Raw genomic sequence first — 11,498 nt, forward strand, 5'->3', positions numbered from 1 at the left:
CTCCTTCCTCCTCGCCGAGTCGTCGCGGCCAGCCGTGAAGTCGGGGTTAACTGAGCACGTGCTACGCGCCAGGCGCTCGGCTGGCAGCAATTCGTGATCTCTTTACCACACCCTGGGAGGCGCGGCTTCAACTCGCAAATGGAGAAACGGAGGCTTGGGTACTCCGTAGGGGCTAGGGTCATCCCCTTTGGACCTGCAGAATGGAAGGCCGTTTTCCATTCAGAGGCCCTTAAGGTCAGTCTGCCTCCAGCCCAGTGGGTGAGGTCCCAGGGGGAGGTGGGAAGGCGCTGGCTGGGGGTCTGCTAAGCCAGTGAAATGTAGAGCAAGTCCCGCCTGCTTCCGTTTCCACATCCGTGAAATAAAGGGAATGAGAGGCCAAAAAACAAAACAAAAATGTGTAAACAGTGGAGTCCATGAGGCGTTAGGTGTCCTGCCTGTGGAGGGCTCGTGGGAGGCTGGGTGGCTGTCTCCTTGGGGAGCCAAGAGGACCTACAGGCCAGGACTGGCTGCCTGGAATTAGGCTGAGCCAGGAATCTGCGTTTTTAGCAAGTGCAGATGCCATTGGTTTGGGACTCACTGGGGATTCCCTAAGGAGATGAAGGTAGGGGGTGGAGGCAGTCCTCCTGCAAACCTTCCACACTTGCCTGATTTATCTCTGCTTGGCTGGTCCGGGCTCATGGTGAGTGCACATGTATTAAGGATGTACTGTGTACCAAACTTAAGTCTATCAACAGACTACTCTGAGAGCTCATGGCATGGTTGGCTACCACACAAGTGAATGTCAGAGCTGCCCTCTGCCCAGCGGGCCCTCATGGGAGAACCGGAACCAAGCATCTTCTTCCAGGGGTGCGCGGTCCCGCGCCAGGCTGTAAGCTCAGTGAGCACCGCAAGGGCTGGGTTTCACCACCACTCTGCCCCTCGGCAGCCACCTTTGTGCAGGACACAACCTGGACAACCTCACACTGCGGCCTGTGGAGAGCCACAGAGATATAAGTGGGAGATACTGGGGAAAGGGACCAATGACTTCTCGCTGGAGGCAGGAATAGAGACAGGAAAACTCTACCGAGGAGGTCGACACTAAGCTGGATCTTTAAGGAGGAGCAGGAGCTCATGAGCTCCAGCGGGAAGTCCAGGCAGAGGCAAAGGCCAAGGCAACAACACACACGGGGCGGGAGGTTTTGGCTTGTCCTAGTGGGGGGAGGGGGGATAGAAGGGGGAGTGGGGGAACCGGTGGAGCAGGCAGGAGGGCACGCCCTTCCCTTGCTCCCACCTCTACACTGTGTGATGCTGCAAACCAGGCACAGTGTCTGAGTAGGCTTCCGTGGCCCGCTGCCTCACCCAACATCAATAAGAGTAACAATAATAATAGTCAGCTGGTAGTAAATATTGTCCCTGCACTGTGCTAAGTGGCCCCCCATCCATGCGTGATCTCATTTCATCCTCAAACTTTGGCTGGAAACAAGGGCTATGATTAGTCCCATGTTACAGAGAAGGAGTCTAAGGTGTAGGGGCGTCAAGTAACGTGCCTGAGGCCACACAGCTTTTAGGAGTGGAGCTGGTCAGGCCTCTTGGCCTCAGAGCCCTCATTCTGGGCTGACAGGTGGATGAAGGGATGAATGGATGAGTGGAGGGGGGTGCGGGAGGAACTCAACCCAGAAGGACCGGGAGTGCCTTGCTCAGGGGCTTGAACTATCTGGGCAGTGGGAAGACACTGGAAGGTTCTAAGTAGGAGACAGGTCAAGTCAGGGATTTAGAAAGATCACTTTGGGCGGGGCTCAGTGGCTTATGCCCACCCATAGTCCCAGCTCTGTGGAAAGCTGAGGCAGGAGGATTGCTTGAGCCTGGCAGGTTGAGATCTGCCTGGGCAACACAGCGAGACTTTGTCTCCACAAAATACAAAATGAAAACAATTAGCTGGGCGCGGTGGCATGCACCTGTAGTCTCAGCTACTCGGGAGGCTGAGGCAGGACCACCTGAGCCCAGAGGTTTAGCCTGCGGTGAGCCATGATCGTGCCACTGCACTCTAGCCTAGGCAACAGAGTTAAGACCTGACTCAAAAAAAAAAAATCACTCTGCTGACAGTGGGAGGATAGTTTAGAGCTGATGACACAAGACAGGAGGCCGTTTTTCTGGCAAATCCCAGTTCTTCACTGGAGTCTGGTTTCCTTAAGCACCGTGTTGTTTCTCTTAGGGCGAGGTGTGGGTCCTTATGCACACTCCAGGACTATATCCTGGAGGAGGATGCTGAAGAAGAGGGAGCTCAGACAGGAAGGGGAGAGGTTCTAGGGGAGAGGCCTCTGTGTAGACGGAGCCATGCAGACCCTCCCCATTTCCAAGGTGAGATGGACCCCTCAGGGTTTCCAGCCTGGAAGCTACAGGCCTCACACTGGCCCATTGTGCACCTGTCTGGGGGAATGAAGCCAAAAGTGCGGACGGTGTTGCATCAGTGTTAAGCCCAGGATCGAATGTTGGGGCGGTGGTAGAAGAGGTCGGGTTCCTCCCCTGAGCAGCTCCGGACACCATTGGCCTTTCCAGCCGGAGAGGGAGGGAGTCACAGGCACCAGCCTGGGGGTCAGATAAGCTGAAGGAAGGAAGCGGGATAGCTGGAAGGACCAGAGAACAGGGGGAGCTTCCCCACCTACACTCAAGGAGGCAAAGAGCCAGCTGGAGCCTGCAGGAGGCAGGAGGCGGGAGGTGGGCGTCCTCAGGCCGAGAGAGGCTCCCAGAGGGCCCCAGGATACCGTGGGCTCGCCATGCTGCCCTGCCTCATGCTGTTTCTCCTGATGGGGCTATCCACGCACACCATGGCCGGTGACAGTGGAGAGGAAGGAGCACTCGACACTGAAGCAGGGCCCTGGATAACTGTGACCTTGGAGGTACCTTTGGGGAGAGGCCTGACCAGGGCAGGGGACGATGCATGTGGAGGGGCGGGATCCCATCCATGGCTGCAGTGACAGTGGGTTGTACACAGCAAGGCGGGTTGTCTGAAGCCCCTCGAGGGTGGATTCAAGGCTGTGTGCCCTGGCCTGACAGACCGCCAAGGGGGGCATGCATATGACAGCAATTGTGTGTGTGTGTCTGTGTGTGATTTAAGAACTACTTTTTTCCCTTTGTGCCAGGGTCTCACACTGTTGCCCAGGCCTGGAGTGTAGTGGCACAGTCACAGCTCACCACAGCCTCAAACTTCTGGGTTTGGGCAATCCTTCCACCCTGGCCTCCTGAGTAGCTGGGACTACAGGCACACACCACCATGCCTGGCTAACTGTCTTATTTTTTGTAGAGTTGAGGTCTCATTATGTCGCCCAGGCTTGTCTCAAATTCCTGGGCTCAAGCAATCCTCCCGCCTCGGCCTCCCAAAGTGCTGGGATTACAGGTGTGAGCCACTACACCCAGCAAGAACTGCTAATTTAACACACACTATGTTCCCAGCTCTGTCCTAAATGCTTTTAAATATTAACTAATTGAATCCTCACATCAACCTCAGGGGGAAGGTACTGTGACTAGGAGACAGATATTCAAGTAGTTTGTTCAGGGCTGTACGACTTCAAAAGCACAAGTACACGCACCTTGTCCAAGGTCTGATTCTGTGTATCTGTGCATCAGAGGAGATTTTCCAAAATTTTCTTTCAAGGGGATCAACTTAAGCAGGATCATTATTTGGTCTCACATGTAGAAACTCTTTTTTTTTTTTGAGTTGGAGTCTCACTCTGTCGCCCAGACTGGAGTGCAGTTGCCACCGCAGCCTCGACCTGCTGGGCGCCGGCGATCCTTCCCCCTCAGCCTTCCAAGTAGCTGGAACTACAGGTGTGCGCTACCACGCCTGGCTGATTTTTGATTTATTGTAGAGATGAGATCTCGCCAAGTTGCCCAGGGGGGTCTCAAACCCGCGGGCTCAGGCAATCCACTCAGCTCAGCCTCCCAAAGGTACGGGATTACAGGCTGAGCCACTGAGCCCGGCAGAAACTTTTATATCCTGAAACCTGTATATCACAAGTTTGATTGTGATCTCTTTTGTTAAACTGACCTGAGTGCTGTCACTGGGGAGAGAGCTAAAAGTTGAAGACCTGGCACCTCAGTGCCCCTACTCCTGCCTAGCAAAGATCCTGACCTCAGGGAGCTCCTAATCAGACAGAGGCCAACAGATCAGAGGCCAGGGGACAGAGGCCAACAGATCAGAGACAAGCACGGGTGAGTAAGAGACCAGTGATCAGGGAGGGCTTCCTGGAAGCAGACAGGACACGGATGAGCGTGGCTCCTCCCAGGCCTGGCATGATGAGGACACCAGGGCTGACCTTGGTTTGTGGTCCTGGGCCACGGTATGGTCCCTGGAAGCTCCTAGAAATGAGGCCACAGGAAGAGCCATGGCATGGACAGTGCTGCATGGCAGGTCTCCTTTCCAGATTGTCTGAACGTTGAAGTGTGTGCAGTGAGAAGGTGGCAGGACCGAGAGCATGTCCACTGATTCCTGCTGCTTCTGGGTGTCAGTTTCCTCACTCGCAAAATGCGGGGAGAGGGAAGATGATCCCCAAGGCTTTTTCTCTAACGTTGACCTGCTTTAGCATCAGTGCCAGACATCAGAGTACCTGGCCCACAGACAGGGAAGACTTTACAGCCACGTGGGAAACTTTATCGTCAATTTCAACTAGAGCTGCTGGACCACCCACCCAAAAGTGCCTCATCCTGCAGCTGGGGCGAATCCTCATTCTCCATTCACTCTCCTTAAATACACCTCTGCTTCTCAAGAGACCGGGCTTGGAACACAGGAGGAGAGACTGGGTCAGATGTCAGGAAGAACTCAAAAGCCCTCTGGGTGCTCAGCATTAGCCCAAGTGGGGTGATGCAGGAAGGAGGAGGTGATGTGATGACCTCCCCAGCTCTCAGGGCTCCCCGCAGACATCTCTGGAGCTGGGATTGGGGTTAAGTGGTTATGGAGGGTTTCAGGCGGGAGCAGGACTCCTTCTAGAATTAAAAGGAATGATGCCTCCCCGTGCCATCCTGCTCAGAAAACTGGTGGGTGGGAGAAGGGCCAGTCCTTATTTAATTCATAAACGGCCATTCTCTCCAGCCTGCATTTGAAGGCTGCCTTTTACCAAGGCAACACGAACTTTACAGAAATGGGTCCAAATCTCAAGACTTTTCTGAGCGACTCCAGCCCCAGACATCCGTCCCAGTCGCTGATGTCCTGTGGGGCAGGGGGAGACAGATTGGAAGTAACTGATTTAGTCTAAGGCTTAGAAAACAATCTGTTCCTGATCCTGAAAGGTGGGACAATTCAAGTTGTGAGAGGCAGAGGGGTTTCCATTGTCCCCAGCCAGGTCCCTGCTGGTCCCAGGAGCTCCAGCGCTACTCTGGGGAAATTGGGGATGGCAGAAAGAGCCCTGGATCAAGCTTTGGCTCCCAGCCTCCTGGCCGGCCGCTTGCGCTACGCTGGGGCTCTGTCTGCCTGCCTTTGGCTTTCCTGGAAAAGAAAACCCCACCCTTTCCTTATCCCCAAACTGTCAGAGAAGGGGCCCCTCATTCAGCATTGTGTCCCACACATGCTGGGCCATGTGTGCCGTGAAGACAGTCTAACGAGTCACCTACTGTCACTCCCTCAGCTTCAGAGCACCTCTCCCTGTCAGCAGAGCTGATCAGGCCCCTCTCCGGGTGAGAGTCACAGAGGGAGAGGGTTTTGGAGAAGGCGAATGGAAGAGTGAGACCCTAGACTCACAGTCCTTGGTTCGGGATGTTTGCCCCATCAGCTTGGGGATTAAAATGTCTTTGCCCAGGATAATAGTCTCCACCTAGACCACATGCCATGTTCCTCCTGGGGGGCCCAGGCTCTAGGGTAGGGTAAATCCAGGATACTGGGGGAAAGGGGGGGGGAGTTAGAGAGGGGGTTTGGAGAAGCAGTCCCACCTTGCCTCCAGGGGGCCCACCCTGCATTCCCTGGCTGCCCTCTCCTCAGCTACGTCAGGAACATTTCCCAAGGTGGAGGAGAACCCATACTCTGGAGTCAGACTTTGAATCCTGGTTCAATCACTTCCTATGTGACCTTCCACAAGTCACTTGACCTCTTTATATCTCAGTCTCTCTGTCTGTAAAATGGGGACAAAATCACAGTCCCTACTTCTTAGGGTGGTTGTGAAGATTGTATGAAATTATGACTGGGGTGTTTGAGGCCCAGCCTTTGAGCTGGATGGCCTGGGTTCAAGTTCTGGCTCCATCTCTCACTTCCTAGCTGAGTGACCTTGGACAAATTATTTACTATGTCTGTGCCTCGGTGCTTTCACGTGTAAAATGATGACTGTGATAGTACGGAGGTAGTGTTCTCATGGGGTTTGGTGAGGCAGTAAATGAGTTATGACATTTAAGTGCTCAGAACATAGTAGGTGAAATATGCAGGCGTGCCCAGTGCCCGTGCAGAGGGAGTGTCTGTGATCGAGAGCTGTTGCTGTTGAGACTGCGATTGGCCTCCCTGTCTCTCTAACCCACCTCTCTGCTCCCTCAGGAAGGCTCTGGTCCCAGCATTCAGCTCCAGCTGCGGGAGGTGAAGAGGGGCAAGGCCAGCCAGTTCTTTGGGCTGATGGGGAAGCGTTTGGGAGGTGAGTGGCCAAGGTGGGCGGGAGCCCCGCAAACAGGGGCCCTGGGTGGGCTTTGCAACACCAAGGAGAGGCCCACTTAAAGCCCAGGGGTCAGGTACTCCAGTCCAGTAGGGGCCACTCATGAGATGGTATCGGGTAGACCATCCGTGTAAATTACCCAGGATTCTTCGGAGTGTTCATGATTACGCCAGGCGACAGGTGTAAATGGGCTGTCTGTATGGTCACCTAAAGGGTGGAGACAGGCTCCTTGCATCCTGTCCCTTGCACCTTGCGCCCTTCCCTTCCACACTCTGGATGCCTCCAGGGAGGACTGGCTGTGAAGATAGAGACTGGTCTAGACATGAGCACAGCCACAGCCAAGCTTTCTAGGCAGTTCTGTTTGGCTCAAACAGAATCACAAAAATGAACTTGTGTTCCCTGAGGACACCTTCAATTCGGGAGTCCTGTCCTGGCGGGGAGAGAAGAGAGCCTCGACAGAGCAGTTTTTTCTTTCTTATTGTCAACATTAAAAGGGTAGTGTTCTGTGTTGGTGAGAATGTGAAGAAACTGGCACTTTTATATGTTTTCTATTTGGAGGACATACCAGTGATACCCATTCGAAGTTGTAAATGCATGTGCCTTCTGACCCAGGGTCTCACTTCAGGGAATTTAAGCCCTGAGATGTCTATAACAGAATGCTCATTGCCAACTGGCTTGTCATAGCAAAAATTTGGAAACAAAGACTATCAGGGAATGGCCAAAATATATTAGGCACATCCATAACCTTGTGGCTATTAAAGAGAATGTGAGGCAGGCCTGTGGAAAGTCATGGAAAGATCTTCAAGATATATAGTAAATGGGAAAAAGCAGTTACAAAACAATATGCATGGGGGGAGTCTACTTAAAAAAAACAACTACATATTCACACACATAGATATGCAAATGCATAGAGAAAATTCTAGAAGGATAAATATCAAACTGTAAACAGTGGTTACATCTAGGACAGGAAATGGAGATGAGGGGGAGAGAGTGAAGATAGACTTTAAATTTTACTGGACAAACCTCTACATTGCTTTTTTTTTTGAATTGGAGTCTCACTCTTATCGCCCAGGCTAGAGTGCAGTGGCACGCTCACGGTCACCACAGCCTCGACCTATTGGGCTCAGGTGATCTTTCTGCCTCAGCCTTTCGAGTAGTTACAAGGAACTTCAGGTGTGTGCTACCATGCCTGGCTATTTTGATTTATTGTAGAGACAAGACCTTGCCAAGTTACCCAGGCTGGCCTCGAACCCCGGGGCTCAGGCAGTCCTCTCGCCTTGGACTCCCAAAGTGTTGGGGTTACAGTCTTGAACCACCACACCCGGGCTGCTTGATTTTTTTTTTTAAGAGTGAGTATGTGTTCAAAGGATCGCTTGTGTAATCAAAAATATGCATGTAAAAATAGAGAAAGCCCTTTTGGCCTTAGTTTCCTCCTAATGATTGGGCCATTTCCAAGTTCTCTTTCAAATCCAACAACCCATAAAGAGCAGGGGATGGTGGTGTAAGGGAAATATTTCTTGAGCACCTACTACTCTCACACATGATTAAATCACAATATTACCCTCCTCGTCACCAGGGGGAAAACCAAGGCTTAGACAGGTTAAGTGCTTTTCCCAGGGTCTCCCACTGAGCAGTGCACTTCCACTACTCCACACTGCCTCCTACTGCCACAGAAGACAAGTGAGCAGTGGCTAGACTTCCACTGAGACCCACCAAGGCACCGGCCCCCGGAATACCTGTACTGTTCCCACCTACCAAGTTCCCAGAAAAGCAACACAGTACGCATTCCTTCTCTCTCCTTTCCTCAGGAACACCTGCCATCCAGCCAGGAAGAACGACAGGTGTAGGTACGTGTTGCCCAGACCTTGCCCTCAGCACACCCCCTGGGAAGGGCTGAGTTGTCTTGGCCACTGACAAATCAGGGAGGGAGGAGAGAGGTTCTGGCCAGAGGCACGCCAGCCTGGCGTTGCTGTGTAGTGGGTGGGGCCGGTGTGGTTTGGCCACATGCTAGGCTTTCTGGTTGTTTCCTCAGAGGGGTGGTCTACACATGTCTAGGAAGTCGTTGCAGGGATAGGAGGAGACAATGATGGATTTAGCTCTGCCAAAGTTTCAGAATTACCTTTTGTCTAAAGCCTGGAATTAGAAAAATGAATCAACCAGCCGGGTGCGGAGGCTCACGCCTGTAATCCCAGCACTTTGGGAGGCCGAAGCTGGAAGACTGCTTCAGGCCAGGAGTTCGAGATCACCCCAGTCAACATAGTAAGACCTCATCTCTACAAAAATAAAAAAATTAGCTGGGCATGGTGGCCCGTGCCTGTAGTCCCAGCTACTCAGGAGGCTGAGGCAGAAGGATTGCCTGAGCCCAAAAAGTTGAGGCTGCGGTGAACCGTGATTGTGCCACTGCATTCCAGCCTGGATGACAAAGGGAGATAAAAAAATAAAAAAAGGAAAGGAAAAAGGAACATTAATCAACTACCAAAGATAAGGGTGCTCAAAGCTTCAATCTCCTCACCCAGAAGGATCTTACAGTACAAATCTGCATAGCTACTACCCTGCTTAAAACCCTTCAGTCAAAAGGAAAAACATCAAAAGAAAACAGGCCAACCTGTGCCCCCACCCCCAGTGCTCTCAGGGACAAGTCCAATCCCTAAGGTGACCTACTTCCTCCTGGGGCAGCCCTCACTGACCTCACTCCCGCTCTCCTTCCCTGACCAGGGAAGCTGTGGGCAGCTTGTCTCCACAGCCTGAGCACCACACTCCCTTGGTACACTGCACTCTGCTATCCTGGGGTTCCCAGCCTGAAAACCCCCCAACAGGCAGGCATTAGATCTGCTGTCACCTCTGTATCCCCAGCTCTCAGCACAATTTTTGCCAACTAGAAGCGCCCGCTAGGTGTTTGTGGAGGAGGAACAGAAGGGAAAATGGAGGAAAAAAAGGAAGGAATCAATGAATGAACCAGTGAATGGATGAACCAGCCCACCGTGTTTCCTCAACTCCCAGGATGATTTGAGAAATGACTCCACTGACAAGGTCACTTGCCCTGCCATGGTTCCCAAGACAGCCCTCCTCTGCAGCCTCTCTCCTCTCCCCCTTCTCTCTCCCATCCAGGGAATCAGCCAGAACACACGGTCCAGGATCTTCTGGACAGATGCCTGTCCACAGAAGGTAGGCAAGGGTCTCTAGTGGGTGTGAAAGCATTATGAAAAGTGGCCATGTTGGTGGGGGTCAGGCAGCTGGACAGACAAGCTCCCCACAAGCCATTAGGCAGAGGACCCATAGGGGAGGAAGTAGAAGAGTCATGATGATCCAGGACTAGAATAGGGGTGGCCCTGTAGCTGCACCCACCCCACCCCTGATATACCCACCTGCATTCTGCCCCATCCCCCAGGGTAGTTTTCCAGACCTTGGAACATCCCCTTATTCCCTCATTGTCTGTAAAGTTCTAGTCATTGACCATTACACAAGCCATTGATCATCAGGGTCATGCTTTCAATCTTCAAAAGATTTTCTGCCTTCAACAATTGTAAATAAGCACAAATGGAGGACTCATGCTCTAAGCAGTTATCAGCTCACACATTCTGGCAGGGGCCACACCCTCAAACTGTTCCAAGGAGCTGGGCACAAAAGTTAGGGAAACGAGCCTGGCTCAGTGGCTCAGCCTGTAATCCCGTGCCTTTGGGAGGCTGAGGGGAGTGGATTGCCTGAGCCCGCAGGTTCGAGACCCGCCTGGGCAACTTGGCGAGACCTCATCTCTACAATAAATCAAAAAATTAGCCAGGTGTGGTAGCACATGCCTGTAGTTCTAGCTACTTGGAAGGCTGAGGCGGAAGGATCGCCGGAGCCCAGCAGGTCGAGGCTGTGGTGGCTGGGAGCGTGCCACTGCCCTCCAGTCTGGGCGATAGAGTGAGACTCCAACTCAAAAAAAAAAAAGTTAGGGAAACAAATCAGGGTAGGGAGAGATCACAGCTCAAGTGAGCAGGCACAAGAGAACAGTGGTGGGTGCTCCAGCTGGTCGCAGAGCTGCAGCCTGCCTGCCCTGGGACCTGGCCTTTTCCCCAGAGCTAGACTTCTGGACCCCTCTCTAGCGCCCTGAAAGAATACCTGCTTCGTCCATTCCATCCAAGAGCCATGGAAGTCACCACAAGACCAAGTAGAAATTAAAGTTCCTCCATTGTATGGTGTGGACAGGGCACTTGGAAGTCATCATTTTTTCAGAGACAGAAAGCTACTTGCCCAAAGTCACACAGTGGACTGGGACCGACAGCTGTGTCTCCCGTTTCCTAGTCCACGGCATTTTCCATGTCCCCAGCAGGACCTTTGGGCTTTCTGAATCCCCTAGATGAACCTGTCATTCCATCGCCCAGATAGCTCCAGACAGGACACACAGGGGTTAAGTGGGATGGCGAGCCTATGTGGGGTGAACTAGGGAAGTCCTCCAAGGGTGGGGGAGACAGATAAGCCTCCCCTAACCTTCATTCACCTACCAAATTCTCCCCAGGCAGAAAGGATGATGACCAAGGTTCAGAGTGATAGCCCCCACTGCACGCTTCCCAGAGGGTTTGATGCCATTTCCCCACCTGGAAGTCACAACTGACCAGCAGCAGGCCAACTCTCCTCTCCGTGTCTCCTGTCCTCAACACTGGCATTTTACACTCAGCCTGCACTGAACTCACTGGGCTTCTTCCAGTACTCGGTGAGATGCAGCAGTTGTGCATAAATACGTGGTCATCACCATGGAGCTGCAGCACCCTGTCCTCCCTCGCACTCAGAGCTTTCATCTCACTGCACAGCAGCGGTGAACCTCGCACACTCTGTGTTCCCTGTGCCAGCTCAATAAACGAGTGACCAATGAACAGCTGCTTCTCTGATGCATGGCAGAGGGCAGGATCAGCCTGG

At 52.8% G+C, this 11,498-nt stretch overlaps 2 protein-coding genes across 2 annotated transcripts; one reads left to right on the forward strand and one right to left on the reverse strand.

Moving 5' to 3' along the window:
- Window positions 1-2,753: 2,753 nt before the first annotated feature.
- Window positions 2,754-11,132, forward strand: TAC4 (tachykinin 4 (hemokinin)). The gene is made up of 3 exons (XM_008063948.1): window positions 2,754-2,864; window positions 6,491-6,584; window positions 11,101-11,132. Exons 1-3 carry the CDS (start codon window positions 2,754-2,756, stop codon window positions 11,130-11,132), a joined length of 237 nt encoding a protein of 78 aa, XP_008062139.1.
- On the reverse strand, window positions 4,125-4,710 carry LOC103266354. The gene is given in 4 exon segments (XM_021715490.1): window positions 4,125-4,222; window positions 4,225-4,282; window positions 4,284-4,474; window positions 4,665-4,710. Coding segments are annotated over 4 exon segments (393 nt in total).
- Window positions 11,133-11,498: the final 366 nt, after the last annotated feature.

This window comes from Carlito syrichta, unplaced genomic scaffold (assembly GCF_000164805.1).
Source record: "Carlito syrichta isolate Samal-C Ts95f unplaced genomic scaffold, Tarsius_syrichta-2.0.1 Scaffold307155, whole genome shotgun sequence".
NCBI classification, from domain to species: Eukaryota; Metazoa; Chordata; class Mammalia; order Primates; family Tarsiidae; genus Carlito; species Carlito syrichta.